This window comes from Eleutherodactylus coqui, chromosome 4, assembly GCF_035609145.1.
Source record: "Eleutherodactylus coqui strain aEleCoq1 chromosome 4, aEleCoq1.hap1, whole genome shotgun sequence".
In the NCBI taxonomy this organism is placed as follows: Eukaryota; Metazoa; Chordata; class Amphibia; order Anura; family Eleutherodactylidae; genus Eleutherodactylus; species Eleutherodactylus coqui.
In genome coordinates, this window is record NC_089840.1 from 82000739 (window position 1) to 82019109 (window position 18371).

The 18371-nt window shown below is 46.4% G+C and overlaps 1 protein-coding gene across 3 annotated transcripts in view; it reads left to right on the forward strand.

Annotated features, from left to right (window-relative positions):
• The first annotated feature begins 1900 nt into the window (after positions 1–1900).
• LOC136625529 (caspase-1-B-like) overlaps positions 1901–18371 on the forward strand; it is a 40934-nt gene continuing 24463 nt past the window's right edge. The window contains exons 1-2 of one of the 3 annotated variants that reach the window (XM_066599782.1): positions 1901–1987; positions 14665–14925. In XM_066599782.1, the coding sequence (XP_066455879.1) occupies positions 1981–1987; positions 14665–14925 (268 nt within the window). In that variant the 5' untranslated portion in view covers positions 1901–1980. Of the gene's footprint in view, positions 1988–3158; positions 3265–14664; positions 14926–18371 lie in introns of those variants that run through there. The other 2 variants (XM_066599781.1, XM_066599783.1) reach the window with 2 other exon arrangements.

An 18371-nucleotide genomic window follows, 5' to 3' on the forward strand; every position in this document is an offset into this window, starting at 1 on the left:
GTGGGACAGCCAAGCTCGGGAGAAACACTGGACACAGAAAGAGTGTCCGAAACGTGAAGCTCTGGAAGTAGGAATGCCAAATATTGTGAATGAACCTATAGTTAGTCGAGACAGAATCATTTTCACCCCGCTTCACATCAAACTTGGCTTAATGAAGCAGTTTGTTAAGGCTTTGAATAGAGAAAGTGAGTGCTTTCAACATATTGTTTCTGCTTTTCCTGCCTTGTCTTTCGAGAAGATAAAAGCTGGTGTGTTCGATGGACCTCAAATTTAAACCCTCATACGTGATGAAGAATTTGCCAGGAAGATGGATAAGGAGGGGAAAGCAGCATGGCTGACTTTTGTGGCAGTTACAAAGAACTTCCTTGGCAACAAAAAAGCAGAAAACTATGAACTTCTGGTTCAAAGGATGCTGTTGGCGTTCTGTGACATTAGATGTAACATGAGAGTTAAGATTCACTTCCTGAACAGTCACCTTGATAAGTTTCCCGAAAAGCTTGGAGTTGTTAGTGATGAGCAGGGAGAACGCTTTCATCAAGATCTGAAGATGATGGAAGAGCGTTATCAGGGGCGATGGGACAGGAATATGATGGCAGACTATGGCTGGACCATCGAACGAGATTGTCCTCAGCAAGTACACAAACACAAGAGCTACAAATGCAAATTTTTGCCTGAATAGAATCTACATGGGTTTTGCGCAAATTTTATGCTTATAATAAGTGTTTTTAATTTGTTCTATTTCAAAATTGTAGACAAAGTCTGACGCAATTATATATTTTAGTGTATTAGTATATTTACTGTTATATGAATTATATTCTCACCAGGATGATGCCAAAGAAGACATTCTACTTCATTATGAGGATAGGTCATCAATGGTACTCTTCCTGGAAAACCCCTTTAAGCCTGTGATTTTGGGTCAAATCTAGGTTTAATTAAATTCCCCTGATTCTGGCAAATCAAACTAGTTGAACTTAATTTTGCAGCCGAAATCTAAGATGGCGGACTAGGCTGATAGCCTGGTAGGCTTTTCTTCTGGGTGGTGAAATTACACCCACATTTGCTGCTGGTAGCGGGCATGTTTTTGCTATTGCTTGGAATGCTGGGCAGATCTCTATGAATGCTGGGAAGATCACCTGATCACAGTCACCAATCACCGTGCACATTACATTTCTACTAGGTTGAACCTTTGATTGTAAATTTTTCAAATCTGTTGGTGTAACACTTTTTTCCTTAAACCAAGTTCAATGGCTGGTTGCAGTTTAATTAAATTGGGATCAACATCATGGTTGGTGGAACGGGTCCTGAATGAACCTAAATCCACATAAATCAAAATAAGACTTTATGCCAGAAATCCAAGGTTCAGCCTCAAATCTCTGACATGAGTGCAGGGCAAATCCATGCTGGATTTTTCTATGTCTACACGTATTGTCAAAATCTGCAGGAAACAGGCAGATTTTGATGCAGATTGTGACCCGGATTTCACTCTCTTATTTGAAGAGGTGACACGGTGCAGGAATTGCCCAGCCAATGCAGCATTTGCGATACGTGTGAACATGTCCTTACGACACATTGTTTGCAGATTTTCGTGTGAATCCGCATCAAAATCGGCTTGTCTTGTAGATTTCACTTTCTCGTGTTCTGTAAAGCTTACTTGTATGGAAACATTTATTTCCTTCAGTAGTTTTGCACTTCTCTTCTGCATTTACAGTCAGCTTGTTGTGAAGTTACACTGATACTAAAACATGAAGCAACGCTCTTCTGCTCTCTCATTTCTGTGGGACAAGTTCATGTAAGAACATCCGGTGAAAGTAAAAATGTTCTAAGTAAGACGTGACGCCCCTGACTGCCCCCCCCTCCCCCCTACAGATCAGCCAGTTATTTACCTTTAAACAATGTATTTCCTGGAAAACACGCCTGTGAGTCTGTAGTGTGGACTGAGCTGAACCCTGCAGTGTAAATGGTGCTGCTGATCCCTTCTAGATGGCAGGTAATGTATCCTGTTTAGGAGTCTTCATTTTGACTACATCAGTGTGTTTTGTGCATCTGACTTATAATATTATAATCACTGATTACTTCAGACGGGTCGGTGATGCAGGGATTATCCTGATTGCCAGATTGTAGTTGGGAAGGATTTTGTTTACCCTAAAATGTTGAAAATTGGCATCTACCTTATTGGGGTTATTTGCCTTCCTCTGGATCAACATTGGGGGATAATAGACAGAACTAGATGGACATATATCAGCCTTACACACTATGTTACTATGTTAGTGTGTGCAAAACCGTGATCTGGCCACAAAGTGTATTTGCATAATAATAATACGTGTGTTAGCTTTATGCAGTTTCCAACAACTGATCTCTGCAGAGACGAAGGAGTTCAGCAGTAGTCACAGTAAAGTATTCGGAGAGCTACCGGCACAAGTATTAGGCCGCCTGCAGACGAGTGGGTCGGATCCGGCAGCGAGAATTCTCGACGCGCGATCCGACCCGAGCGCCTGCAGGGACGAGCGCGTACTCACCCGTGCCTGGCGGCCCTGGCTCTTTCATGTGCCGGCTGCCGCGCAGCCGGCGCATGCGCAGACCGGAGCCGGCGGCCGGGTGAGTGCGTGCCCCGCAGAAAATTAGGACATGCCGCGGTTTGTTTGCCGCGCGAGATTTCGCGTGGCCAAACCGCGGACGTCTGCATAGGAGTGCGTATTTTAATGCACTCCTATGCAAACTTTCAGCGGCGGAAATCCCACGGGAAATCCCGTGGCGGGATTTCCGCTCGTGTGCAGGCGGCCTTACACAGCTGTATGGCAGATATGCAGAACGGGATTGTTGAATATGACTGAGCCAACATAATTTGTAGAGCGGCAGAACAAAGTTTTTATCAACGAGTTAAGTAAGGGCCGTAACCGAGGCCAGGGCCTTGGGTGGAGGCCCACATGGTGAAGGGTTTGTAAGAAGGATGAGGAGCTGAAGGGTTAAGGATTTAGGGGAGGGTTACAGAGGTGGAGTTTAAAGTGTAAAATTGCTCTGCAGAGCGTGGGAAAGCCATCGAGTCTCCTCGCGTATTGTCACGTTTTTCCTTGTGCATGTCTGCGCACGTACAGCGTATTTTATGCACACTGTCATGCACTGGTTCCTCGTTTTTGTTTTTTACTTTCTTCTGATGTCTCCTAGCAGCATGAATAAACATGCTGCACATACGCCGTGTAATTGCATATGCACTGCGTCCTGAATGCACCCATAGAAAGCAGTAAAACCGTATGCGCGTAAAACATGGTAAGATAAAACATGCTGCATGCTTATTTATGTACGTAAAAATATACAAGAAATATATGCAAGTGTGAGTACCTTACCTGGGCCGCTGTCACTCTCCCCAGCGGCACTGTCCCCGGTGGCTGCAGTGTGAAAATGATTGCCTCCACTCCCTTGTAGCAGGCGCCAAGGAGGAAGCGGAGAGTTGTTGGTCCGGCGCTGACTCACATCTGTTTACCGCCTGCACTGTAAGCCCCCCGCATAAATAAACAGCCTGTTCTCCGGGCAAACAGTGCGGTGGTTTTTGCTTTGCCTGGAGGGTTAGGGTTAGGAATGTTTTGGTGTTAGGCTTAGATTATTTGTTCTAATAATGTACGCCTAACAGGTACACTAATCCCTAACCATTCAGCCAAGGCAAAAATCACTACACACTGTGCTGCTAGGACCTTTGAGAAGTTACCAATTAGGAGCTAGGAGTGTGGCAGGGGCGTTCATGCATCCAAGCCCTAACAATCCCCTAGCTTCCGGTGGTGACAAGATACAATAATACCGGGGGAGGGAAGGGAAAGGAGGGGAGGGAGTTTTGCTGCTAAACTCTCTCCGCCTCCTTCCCCTTCCATTTGTTGGCAACTATTCTATGGGAGCTTCTATTGCCAGGAGCTGCCGGTGAAGGGAGTAGAAGGGACTTTAGCAGCGGCTAGCACTGCTAAACTATGTCAGCTAGTTCTGTTGAGCCAGTTGAAGGATTTCTCTCCGGCCGACAGAATTCTGGGCTGTGGCATATATATGCCACAACCGGGCATGTGAATGGGCAAGAAAACGTGAGATTTAGCCGCGATTTGGTTGCAGCTTTCCCTCATTCATGTGATTTTCAGCCGCATCACTCATGTGCATAATATAATAATAAAGCCTAAGGGTATGTGCACTCAGCGGAATCCAACTCGGATTTGTGCATGTGAACTCCGCTCTAAAATCTGTATCAAAAATCCACAGCTAAGCCATGCATTTCACTCACGTATTTTGCCACGGATCCTCATGTGGATTTAGCCCAGTGAATGGGCAAAATCTATATGCGGAATTTTCTGTTTTTTAGAAGCAGAATCTACCATTGCACATACCGGGCCAGTACATCCACAATACACATCAGCAATGGTTCCCCAAAGTGTCTCAGTCCCCCTTTGTGGGAAATATTTCTTCTATTCAGGCCAGTTCCTTACTTGGGCCAGGAGCCGGCTATCATGGCAACAGCGGTGGCTTGTACACTGCATTAGCTGTCACAGCCCCTCCTACTGTCAGCACATTGCTCCATACCCATCTCTCTAGATTTTTGTTCTGTCTCCCAAGCTGTGCTGTCTGAACATACTCAGTACAATCTGTCACATTTATCATTTAATAATACAATACATATCTCTAGCATCTGCTGTGCAGCAAAACTGATCTTGCTTAGGGCTCAGTGTGCAGGCTGCACTTAGGGTTCCCTGGTTTTCACTCTAACACCACCCGTTGGGAGCTGTTTTTTGCTATGAGGGACCTCAGACTGTTACCCCAAATAGTCTTGGTTATGTGGCTGACACAAGTGAGATAAGTACTGTGAGGCAGCACCTGAGTGCATTGACAGGGACGTAATTGTAGAACAGAGCTGTAATCAGGCCAGGTGGAGTACTTTCAGAACATCGATCAGGGCAGGCAGCAGACAAAGAAAGCGTAGTCAAATAATGAGCCATGGTCAGGATTGGAGAAGTCGGGAAAGCTCAGTGGTTCAGGCATGGATCAAATACCAGGAGAACAGACAAGAACAAACTAGTACCTTCATGCAGTATTGTGACTGATTGCTCAGGCACCTGCTAGTGGGGTAGGGTGATTAAAACTTGACTGGATTGGCTTGAGATAGAATAGTTGGTTCCATGCACTAGCCATTTAACAAGACATGGATTGGCAGAGTACACGCACCCTATGGGGACAGGAAAGGGACATCTGCAACAGACCACATGGGGGATGTGGTGCTGGTTACTAGAGATGAGTGAACATACTCGTCAGCGCTTGATGCTCGTTCGAGCATTAGGGTACTCGAGATGCTCGTTACTTGAGTTGAACACCACGCGCTACTCGAGTCAATTCCATTTTCTTCCCCGCATGTTTAGCGCCATTTTCTAGCCAATAGACATGCGGGAAAGGCATTACCACTTCCTCCTGTGACGTGTCAGCCCTATACCACCCCACAGCAGTGAGTGGCTGGTGAGATCAAGTGACCGCTGAGTACTTAAAGCGGTCCCGCCCGCGTCTCGCCTCAGACACACGCTGGCAGAGATTAGGGAAAGTGCTGCTGCTCATTCAGGGATAGTGTTAGTGTAGGTCCTGTCTTCAAGAACCCCAACGGTCCTTCTTAGGGCTACATCTGACCGTGTGCATTACTGTTGTGGCTGGCTGGAAGCAGTAGTGCAGAATTTTTTTTTTTTATCTCAGGCTGTGCAGGCTATTACAGCTATAGCGTTCTTATACTGCAGTGTATTATACAGAGTTTAGGGAAAGAGCTGCTGCTGATATAGGGAAAGTGTTAGAGTAGGATCCTGTTCTCAAGAACCCCAACGGTCCTTCTTAGGCCTACATCTGACCATGTGCATTATACTTGTGGCTGGCTGGGAGTTGTAGTGCTTCCATTTTTGCATTACACATCTAGGCCTGTTCGCAGCCTTTCAGGAATAGTTTTTCAGGCTGCAGTGCCGTACAATACCGCTCTCACCGTGAAACTGCACTCAAATATTTCCTAGCCTATAAGGGAACGTTATATACACTATACAGTCCTCCTGATCCTCCGTGCAAATACCCCAAAGCTCCTTCCTAGGGCTACATCTGACTGTGTGCATTATACTTGTGGCCTGCCAGGAGTTGTAGTGCATCCATTTTTGTATAACGCATCTAGGGCCTAGGCCTGTTCCCAGCCTGTCAGTAATAGCGTTCTCAGGCTGCAGAGCCGTACAACCAGCTCTCACCGTGAAACTGCACTCAAATATTTCCTAGCCTACTACGAATGACTTAGTTTATACCGTTCTGTGTCTGCAGTGCATTAGACAGAGGTCTCACCGCTAAACAGTACTGTAATATCACCGGGGCCACTGCAAAGTATTTCAGCTCTGCCGCTGTGCAGAGCATCTCACAATACCCTTTCCTTGATGAGGTTGAGATAGCTGCAGTTGCCAGCACTGTCCACTGGCTTTAGAGTCTTCTCCCACTCCATACAGCTTCTATTATCTACAAGTCTCTGCGAGCGGTAAATTACCCCTAGGTATCAGCGCAAGACAGCGGGTTACTTTTTGTTCAAGTCACAGCATAGAGCCTCCACTATCTACAAGTCTCTGTGTGCGGTGAATTAAGCCACAGTTTTCAGTGCTGTACAGTGGGGTAATTTATTTAAGCCCTGCTCTATTCTTAATCCGCCATGATGAGGAGTAGGGGTAAGGATCGAGGACGTGGACGTTCACATCCAAGTGAGGGTGTGGGCACAAGCCGAGTTCCTGGTCCAGATGAATCACAGCCGGCTGCTGCGGGATTAGAAGAGAGGCAAGTTTCTGGGGTCCCCAGCTTCATATCACAATTTATGGGTCCGCGTGGTAGATCTTTATTACAAACAGAACAGTGTGAGCAGGTCCTGTCGTGGATGGCAGGAAATGCGTCCAGCAATGTAATGACCACCCAGTCTTCTACGCAGTCCACTACTCCCGGCCTAGGGACTGCAACTCTGAATCCTTTGGCTGCTGCTCCTCCTTCCTCCCAGCCTCCTGACTACATGAAAATGACATATTCTGAGCAGGCAGACTCCCAGGAACTGTTCTCGGGTCCCTGCCATGAGTGGGAAAAAATGGTTCCTCTCTCACCTGAGGAGTTTGTCGTGACTGATGCCCAACCTTTGGAAAGTTCCCGGAGTCCGGGTGAGGAGGCTGGGGACTTCCGGCAACTGTCTCAACAGCCTATTGTGCGTGAGGAGGATGATGATGATGAGACAAAGTTGTCTGCCAGTGAGGTAGTAGTAAGGGCAGTAAGTCCGAGGGAGGAGCGCACAGAGGATTCGGAGGAAGAGCAGTTGGACGATGAAGTGACTGACCCCACCTGGTTTGCTAAGCCTACTGAGGACAGGGCTTCAGAGGGAGAGGCAAGTTTAGCAGCAGAACAGGTTGGAAGAGGCAGTGGGGTGGCCAGGGGTAGAGGCAGGGCCAGAGCGAAGAATCCCCCAACTGTTTCCCAAAGCACCACCTCGCAGAAAGCCTCCGTGCAGAGGGCTAGGTGTTCAAAGGTGTGGATGGTTTTCAGTGAGAGCGTGGACGAATGACGAACAGTGGTGTGCAACCTGTGTCGCACCAAGATCAGCTGGGGAGCCACCACTAGCAGCCTCACCACCACAACATGCGCAGGTATATGATTGCCAAGCACCCCACAAGGTGGGACGAAGGCTGTTCACCGTCTCCGGATCACACCACTGCCTCTTCCCCTGTGTCCCAACCTGACACACAGATCCAATCCCCCTCCCAGAACACAGGCACGAGTGCCTCTCAGCCTGCACCGACACACTCACCTCCACTGTCCTCCACTCCATTCAGCAATGTCTCTCAGCTAACACAAGCATTGGAGCGAAAACACAAATACGCCGCCACGCACCCACAAGATTTAAACATGCACATTGTCAAATTAATCAGCCTGGAGATGCTGCCGTACAGGCTTGTGGAAACAGAGGCTTTCAAAAACATGATGGCTGTGGCGGTCCTGCGCTACTCCATCACCAGTCGCCACTATTTTTCCCGGTGTGCCATCCCAGCCCTACACCAGCAAGTCTCCCGCAACATAAATCGTGCCCTCACCAACGCGGTTACTGGGAAGGTCCACTTAACCACGGACACATGGACAAGTACTGGCGGGCAGGGACACTATATCTCCCTGACAGCACATTGGGTGAATTTGGTGGAGGCTGGGATCGAGTCAGAGCCTGGGACCACTCATGTCCTACCCACACCCAGAATAGCGGGTCCTACTTCAGTGCTGGTATCTGCGGCGTTTTATGCCACCTCCTCCAAAGCCTCTAGTGGTTCAGTGGTTTCTTAAAAACTACCCCCACTTGTCTGACCTGCTTGGCAAGGTGCGCCTCGTCTGCGCACATTTCCGCAAGTCCGCCACGGACGCTGCCACCCTGAGGACCCTGCAACATCAGTTTCAGCTGCGAGAGCACCGACTGCTGTGCGAAGTGCCCACATGCTGCAATTCTACGCTGCACATGTTGGCCAGGCTGTACGAGCAGCGTAGAGCAATATGGGAATACCAGCTGCAACATGGGCAGCGGAGTGGTAGTCAGCCTCCCCAATTCTTTACTGAGGAGTGGGCATGGATTGCAGATATCTGCCAGGTCCTCGGAAAGTTTGAGGAGTCAACCCAGATGGTGAGCAGCGATGCGGCAATCATTAGCGTTACCATCCCGCTGCTTTGCCTGCTGAGAAGTTCGCTGCAAAGCATAAAGGCCGACTCTTTGCAGTTGGAACAGGAGATGAGGGATGACAGTATGTCGCTTGATAGCCAGACCACCCTCATGTCTATATCTCAGCGTGTTTTGGAGGAGGAGGAGGAGGAGGAGGAGGGGGATGAGGAGCAGGAGGAGGAGGAGGGGGAAGAGACAGCTGGGCACACTGCAGAGGGTACCCATGCTGCTTGCCTCTCATCTGTTCAGCGTGTATGGGCTGAAGAGGAGGAGGAGGATCCTGAAAGTCATATTCCTAGTGAGGATGAGCGATGTGTTGCGTACTGAGACCCTGGCACACATGGCTGACTTCATGTTAGGCTGCCTTTCTCGTGACCCTTGCGTTAGACGCATTCTGGCCAACAGGGATTACTGGGTGTTCACCCTTTCTCGACCCACAGTATAATGAGATCCTTTCTGCTCTCATTCCCAAAGAGGAAAGGGGTTTGAGAGCGATGCAATACCACAGGGCCATGGTGGAAAAAGTGATGCTAAAGTTCCCATCTGACAGCGCTAGTGGCAGAAGACGTAGTTCCGAGGGTCAACTAGCAGGGGAGGCGCAGGGATCAGGCAGCATGTCCAGCGCAGACAGGGGAACACTCTCCAAGGCCTTTGCCAGCTTTATGGCTACCCAGCAAGACTGTGTCACCACTCCCTAGTCAAGGCTGAGTCGGAGGGAGCACTGTAAAAAGATGGTGAGGGAGTACGTAGCCGATCGTACCACCATCCTCCGTGATGCCTCTGCTCCATAAAACTATTGGGTTTCAAAGCTGGACACGTGGCACGAACTTGAGCTGAACGCCCTGGAGGTGCTAGCCTGCCCTATCGCTAGCGTCTTGTCAGAGAGGGTGTTTAGTGCAGCTGGGGGAATCATCACGGATAAGCGTACCTGCCTGTCAACTGCCAGTGCCGACATGCTTACACTCATAAAGATGAACAAAGGCTGGATTTCCCCAGACTTCTCTTCTCCACCGGCGGAAAAATGCAGAACCTAATGATTCTTTTCGCTGCAATCGGAGAAAAAAGCATTCTCTATTACCGGAAAAAAAGGGGGAATTAGCTCTGTCAATCACTCTCGGATATTATTACTCCTGCTCCTCCTACTCCTCCTCCTAAAGCAGCATGTCATCGCGCTGAACTGCCAATTTTTCTGCGGACCTAAAGGCTCTGCTTAAAATTTTTTTTACAATTTTTCAAAGTTTCAAAAGTATTGAAACTTTAACAGAAACCAAACTTTTCACAGGGCTGTCTCCAGGCTCTGTTACAAATTAAGCAACAGCGATCTGTATATTTAAAAAATGTTTATGGGTTTCACCTGCCCTCACGGTTGAGCAATTTTTCAGGGGTGCACTTGTACTCTTGGTACACCAATTGTCCTGGCCCTCGCCTATACTGTTATCTAACTAATTTCTCCGGCCTTCGCCTACACTCATGGCACAACAATGTTTCAGGGATTCGCCTATACTGTTGCTACAGAGATGTTACAGGGGTCTGCCTATACTTTTACTACAGAAATGTTACTGGGGTCTGCCTATACTTCTGCTACAGAAATGTTACAGGGGTCTGCCTATACTTTTACTACAGAAATGTTACTGGGGTCTGCCTATACTTCTGCTACAGAAATGTTACAGGGGTCTGCCTATACTTTTACTACAGAAATGTTACAGGGGTCCGCCTATACCTTTGCTACAGGAACAGGGGTCTGCCTATACCTTTGCTACAGGAATGTTACAGGGGTCTGCCTATACTTCTCCTACAGGTGTTTTACAGGGGTCTGCCTATACCTTTGCTACAGAAATGCTTTTGGGGCCCACCTATACATTTACTACAGAAATGTTACTGGGGTCTGCCTATACCTTTGCTACAGCAATGTTACAGGGGTCTGCCTATACCTTTGCTACAGCAATGTTACAGGGGTCTGCCTATACCTTTGCTACAGGAATGTTACAGGGGTCTGCCTATACTTCTGCTACAGAAATGTTACAGGGGTCTGCCTATACCTTTGCTACAGGAATGTTACAGGGGTCTGCCTATACTTCTCCTACAGAAATGTTACAGGGGTCCGCCTATACTTCTGCTACAGAAATGTTACAGGGGTCTGCCTATACTTCTGCTACAGAAATGTTACAGGGGTCTGCCTATTCTGTGGGTGCACAAAGACTTCCCATTGTGGTGTTTTACCTCTTTGGCACAAATAAAACTGACTGACTAGGGCTGAAATGTGGGCCGAGGCCAAGGCCCTTGGCGGGGTGAAGCTCTCCCATGTTTGGCCACCCTGATTTCTTCCTGTGTAATACCATTTTTGTGCACTGACAGCATAGGCGAGCCCAAGGAACTCAAAGACTTCCCCTTGCGATGTTGAGCTGTCTGACACCTACATAGAATTAATTGTGTGGGGACACATGGATTTCCCATTGCTATGTAACTCAGGGCACCTTGGGTCACACAAGGTGGAGGCTGGGACCGAGCCTGACCCAGGGCCCACTCACATACTTCCCACACAGTCTATAGCGGGTCCTGGTCATAGTTTCTTGGCCTTGTAATGCCACCTCCTCCTCCTGCTTAGAGTCAGGGGATCAGCACTGGGCAACATGTATTTTCTCTCGTGTTACCACAGTTATCTGAGACACTGGTTTGGGCCAAACAAAAGCAGCGTTACTGCATTAATGAGATGTTCACTGCTGTACTAGCATCGGAGTCCGCTTTATGCCGACGATTGCTGAGGGTGTGTGCAGAGGCTGATGCCCTGGGGGAAATGCAACTGTGCCAGGTTTGGCCTGTAGAACTTCTTCCTGGTTCATCCAGTCTTTGGAACGATGAAAGCAACCGTAACTGATTTAATGAGTCCTTTACAGCTGTAATAGCATCGGAGTCCGCTTTATGCCCACAATTGCTGAGGGTGTGTGCAGAGGCTGATGCCCTGGGGGAAATGCAACTGTGCCAGGTTTGGCCTGTAGAACTTCTTCCTGGTTCATCCAGTCTTTGGAGCGATGAAAGCAACCGTAACTGATTTAATGAGACCTTTACAGCTGTACTAGCATCGGAGTCTGCTTTACGCCCATGATTGTTGAGGGTGTGGTGTGGGCAGAGGCCTATGTCCTTGGGGAAATGCAACTGCCCCGCCCCAGGTTTGGCCCGTGGAACTTCTTCCTGGTTCATCCAGTCTTTGGAGCGATGAAAGCAACCGTAACTAATTTAATGAGACCTTCACTGATGTACTAGCATCAGAGTCCGCTTTATGCCCACGATTGATGAGGGTGTGTGCAGAGGCTGAGGTCCTGGGCGGAGTGAAAGTCTGCCATGTTTGGGCACTGTAATTGCTTCATGTTCAATACTTTCCTTGGATTTCATGGGCTTGCCTATGCTGTGGGTGCACAAAGATTTCCCATTGCGGTGTTTTAGCTGGCACAAATACACTGAATGACTTGGGTAGGGCACAGACGGTTTTCCTAGCACGTCGTTCAGCTATCTGACACCTACACAGAATGAATTGTGTGTGGACACATAGATTTCTCATTGCTATATAACTCACGGCACCTTGGGTCACACATAGTGGAGGCTGGTATGTCAATCTATCATCAATTCTCAGCAGCATTGTGGGCTATCGCCCACACTTTCGAAGAGGGTCGCTGCATGGCCCTGCCAACCCTCTGCAGTGTGTGCCTCCAGTTCCTCCTCATCCAGTACGCACTTATAAATAGACATGAGGGTGGTGTGGCTATGAAGCGAGCATGTAGCATGAGGGCAGCTGAACGCTGTGCAGGGAAACTTTTCTATGCGCTGTGGATGCAGGGTCATGCGAGGGGTTGGACAGCAATGCCAGCATGTAATCCAGGAGAAGAGGCAGCGGGGTCACCCGCAAGCAGTGATTGTCCTTGGTTGCAGGTAGTGTGGTGCTTGGCTAAGATGTGCCAGTGCGTGTGCCTTGCTAATGAGGGTTTGTCCGAAGTAAATTGTTAGGGGGGTGACACCAGACTCTTGCCCCCATTTTGGCTTAATAGTGGGACCTGGGTGCCTCAGATGCAGCAATGCATGCTGCCCCTACCCTTCCCTATCCTTTTCTGTGGTGTTTCCATGACTTTCTGATGTTTTCTGGTGTTTGAGAAGTCATCAGCTATACGGAGCATTGGTCCCATACAAAAGTGCTCGAGTCACCCATTGACTTCAATGGAGTTCGTTACTCGAAACGAGCTCTTGAGCATCACGGAAAGTTTGACTTGAGTACCGAGCACCCGAGCATTTTGGTGCTCGCTCATCTCTACTGGTTACAGCTAATAGCGTGAGGAGGTAAGAGACACAGCCAGCCATGAACAGCAGCTATAAAAATATCCCTTCTACATATAACCAGACATATAGTTACCTGTGATAATAATCTACAATGCCATATAAGTATAGTGGAATACGGGTTACATAGATACTAAAATAGACTGTACCAAAAATCCCAGGCAGGTCTACTTGTAGAGGAGCATAGTCAACCTCATGGCAGAGGTGATTACAGGGAGCTGTATATAGCCAAACACATAATTCCCCTTGCTCAGCAATTTGTCATATGACTGAGTATGTCATAATTTTTTATTAATCCATCAGAAAAAAGCTATTTCTAAATATGCCTGTCCTGTTCAGTGGAAGTAGATCCACCAAGCTACAGACTGGTTTGGTTTTGGGCCATATCCTGAAGCAACACCTGAGGAACCCCGGTGTTCACCCTTTAACCTCACTAATCACGATGTGGGCTTCAGTTCCTCAGGCTATTACTCAGGAAGTAGTCTCAATACTGTGGCACTGATGCTAGTAGAGGCCTAGGCTTGATATCTGAGGGTATGAACAGGAGCATATTCAGGACAGGTGGCATACTTCAGCAGGAGAAGACTGGCCAGAGGTTAAATTGTGGAGAACATTTTCAGAATGGGAAATAAAGCCAGAGGTAGGAGCAGGCAGTGGACAGAAGCATAGTCAGTGTAACAAGCTAGGATCAGGAGTCTTAGTGCAAATATGCTCTTAGATATACTGTGGGTGCCATATTAGATATGGTTAATATGAGCTTGGAGAAGCCAATGAAAGACACACATTACAGTGTGTGAACCACAGGATATGTGATTTAATTTGGTCAGGAAAGAGCTTATATTGTAGCTCAAACAAAAGAAGGCGTGACATTCAGATAAATCACAATATATTGTGTGCTGATAGGTCATTCTCATGGGTTTATAAGGTAATCAGGAAAGACAAGGGAATTATCAGACATGCTCAGTAGAGTCTTTGCCACATGGCAAAGTTAGACACAGACTGATGAATCCTCTTTCTCTGCTGGTTTCCTGTACGGAGATGAAGAGGAGATTTGTCCTGTTTACTTTGAAAGGTCTCTAGATAAGAGATGAAAAGGAACTAACACTCTCTTTGTGTATGGGCGATAGTTGCTGACACAAGCAGATTCAAAGACTGAAACACAAAAACCAACTATAGGAGAAATACAATGAAAATACACATACAAAATGGAGAAGATCTCCATCATCTCCCTCAGAAACAAAGACAGGAACGTAGTGAGGGACAGACAATGTAAGGAATCAGAACAAACTTGATACATACTTGAGTGAGACCAAAATGACCACAATACTCAGGCACCCTCCACAGGAAAAGGAGGTCTGATACAGCCAGGTGTCAAATATGATTGGAGGGAGGAAAACTTTGTTTTGGTGCTTTGATCCTTTAAGACTGGATGCGCACCTTCCAAATCTCTGTCACAGCCAGTACTAGGAGGGGCAATTTGATGATCATACATTGTAACCATATCTAGCTATAAGATATAGTAGGAAATAATGTTGAGGGATCTAAGACTGAGACCTGCATGGCCGTTTTATCTTACTCTTACAGCTGGTAAACAATGTTCTGCTCTCCTCCAAAAGTCTTTGATTTTGAGTTCTATTTTGTAGATAAACTTGAAGACATCCGACCAGAGTTAGTAAAATGCTGCAGCGAAGCACTGATATTAGAGTTGCTAGATGACTTACGTCGTCAAAAGATACTCAGTAAATTAGAGGTGGAGTCGATCACTCAAGCTAGCACACTGCGTGCAGAAAAATGCCGACAACTGATTAACACAGTGATCGGAAAGGGAAATTACAGTTGCAACGTACTACTCCAAAAAATCAGAGAAAAGGATCCGGCACTAAGTGAAAATCTAGGACTAACAGGTACAATTATACAATGTGATCATATTGCATTATTTTCTGGTGGTGACTAGAATGTATTAGTAATTATGTTCATTCCTGCCCGCTATCATCTGCTCTGTTAAATTGATAGTTTGGCTGTGCATCAGATTTCCCCATGAATCACCTCTGACTGCTAGAGTGCATGTTGCATCTTCATCTTAAACATAGACAACCCCAAAAATAATAATAATAGCATGCTGGACCTCATTGGGTCTTCAGAACCACAGTCATTTTTCATGGCTTAGATTCCAATAGGTCTTGACTAGAGATGAGCGAGCATACTCGTCCGAGCTTGATGCTCGTTCGAGTATTAGGGTGCTCGAGATGCTCGTTACTCGAGACGAGCACCACGCGGTACTCGTCTCGATTAAACGAGCACTGACCATTGAATTCAATGGAGCCGGCAATACAGCCGGCTCCATTGAAAGCAATGGGCTGCCAGCGATTGCGGGATGAATTGTCGGGAAGGGCTTAAATATATAAGCCCTTCCCTGCAATACATCTAGAAATGTGTAAAAATAAAAAATATATATATACTCACCTGGTCCCGGCAGACGGAGTTCAGCGCGGCAGGCTGCAGTTCTCCTGAACTGCTCTGAACAGCTGTGAGTAGTATTCAGCAGCCGGGGATTTAAAATCCCCGCCTGCTGAATGAGATGCCTCTGATTGGTCACAGCCTGACCAATCAGAGGCAACCCTCACTCACACCCATTCATGAATTCATGAATGGGTGAGTGAGGGCTGCCTCTGATTGGCTCAGCGCAGGGACAGCTTACAATCGTGTAATAACTCAAGCCAAGACTTTCGTCTTCCAGACTTAAGTAACCATGCAATAACCTAAATGAGGACTTTCTCTTCCAGACTCCAGTCTACATACCAATCAGTTAATTTATACCCCACAAGCCATGTGTACCGTGAACAATAATTACACTCATAGAAGAGTCTAAAGCCCTCCTGATTGAACCCTACTAGCCTCTATGGATAAAGGCCCATTTAGACACAACGATTATCGCTCAAAATTCGCTCAAAAGCTGTCTTTTGAGAGATAATCGTTGTGTCTAACTGCACTGATATCATGCAGTTTTTGTTAAGCCGTCGCTGATCATTGTCTTTTAGCATGCTGAAAGAGAACGATCAGTCTTATGTGGAATTCACTATTGTTCCAGCTGTATCCTGCTCCCTGAACATAGGCTGGGTATGAAGAAGACAGTAATCCAGCTGTGTTCTTCATACGCTGCTCGGAGCGCTCAGCTTTATAATAGCCGGGCGCTCCGAGCAGAGAGCAGCTGGATGCAGAAGAAAAGCGGCCTCGCTTCCTTGTCTTCTGCATCCCCCGCTCGGAGTGGAAGGTGATTGCTGAACGTTTGAGCGATCACCTTGTGATGAATGCACACAACGATTATCGCCTTGTTAACACCCAGACTATTATTATGATATAATGGAAACGTTCCTTCCATAGAGATCTGGCATGTTCAATAATTATTTCTTTAATTCAGGGCGTACGTCTCTGACAGAATTTCACTAGATCTTCAAGTGAATGAACTATATAGATTTCTGATTTTTAATAAATCAGGCTCTCAGGAGGAGTATAACACCTGTCTTCTTGACAGATTGGTCATATACTATACCTATCAGTTCTTGACCTTACAGTTGTGCGGTACCCATCCCCTACTATTTGAGACTTGCCCCTTTTCTCCTAGACTGTCTCAATTGGGGGTAGGGAGTATTGCAGGCTGCCAGTACACAATATTTCTGGCAACCCTTGCTATGCTCCATTCAGATTAGTCTATTCTGTGAAGGGCTTCTTGAGTACCAATGCTCAAAACTGTACACAATATTCCATGTGTGGTCTAACCAGTGACTTGTAAAAAGGATGAACATTGTTCTCATCATGCGCCCCTAGACCTCTTTTGATATACCCCATGATCCTATTTGCCTTGGCAGCAGCTGCCTGACACTGGTTGCTCCAGTTAACCTTAAAGTGAACTAAAATCCCCAAGCCCTTTTCCATGTCAGTGATTCCCATGTAGTGTGTAATGGTAACACGCGTAACATTCTCAAGCCCCCAACGTACCCAGATCTTCCTGCAACTGCCTTGCATCCCCTCTTGTGTTAATTCCTTTACATAGTTTTGTATCATCTGTAAATATTGATATTTTACTATGCAATCATTCTACCAGGTCATTAATTGATATATTAAAAAAAAATAGGGCACAGAACTTACCCCTGTGGTACCCCACTAGTAACAGAGATCCAATCAGAGTATGTACCATTTATAACTGCCCTCTGCTTTCTATCACTGAGCCAGTTACTTACCCACTTACACACATTCTTGTCAGACCAATCATTCTCATTTTATATACCAACCTTTTATGTGGCACAGTCCAGATACACAAGATCCAATGACTCGCCTGGGTCCAGTCTAGAACTTACCTTCTCGTAGGAGACGATCAGGTTGGTTTGACAGGAGTGATCTCTCACAAACTCATGCTGATACAGTTATGCAGCTAGTTTCCTTGAGATACTAAAGGATAGCATCTCTTAGAAACCTTTTAAACATTTTACCCACAATAGAAGTAAAACTTACTGGCCTGTAATTTACAGGTTCCACTTTTTGATGCCTTTCTGAATATCGGCACCACAATGGCTAGGCGCCAATCCAGTGGAACAGACCCTGCCGCTATAGAGTCCTTAAATATAAGAAACAAGGGTCTGTGTATCACATTACTTAATTCCCCTAAAACCATAAGGTGTATGCCATCGGGACCCAGCAATTTGTCAATTTAAATCTTTTTAAGACGGCTCTGCACTTCTCCCAGGGTTAGAATGGAGACATTTAGTGGAGAGTTTACATTTATGACTCTTATTTTCTCTTCATTAACCTCTACCGTTTTTCCTACATTATTTATTAAAGGGCTAAAAGTTTCAGTATTAATCTTTTTACCATTTATATAGCAGGAGAACGGTTTAGGGTTAGTTTTACTCTCTTTGGTAATAAGTCTCTCTATCTCCATCTTTGCTGCTTTTATCTGATTTGTATATAGTTGCTTCTTCGCTGCCTTCTTGTTTCAGTAGTTTAAACGCTTTCTTTTTGCTGTTTATTGCCCCCTTTACATCTTTATTAAGCCACACTGTTTTACTCCTATTACTAAGTCTTTTATTTCTGTAAAGGCCCTTTTACATGCAACGATTATCCCTCAACATTCGTTCAAATGGCCGAATTTGAGCGATTATCATTACATGTAAACGCGGGCAGTAGTGCACTTTTCTTTAACCGATGGATTTCAGTCCGCAAAAAAATCCATCCCTGAAGAAGCTGATGAGCTGTTTGCTTTGCATTATCGTTGATTATGGAAGGCAAACAGATGCTAGTAAAGAACAATGGACTCCCACTGGGCAGATAATTCCTTGCACTAAACACATGTCAT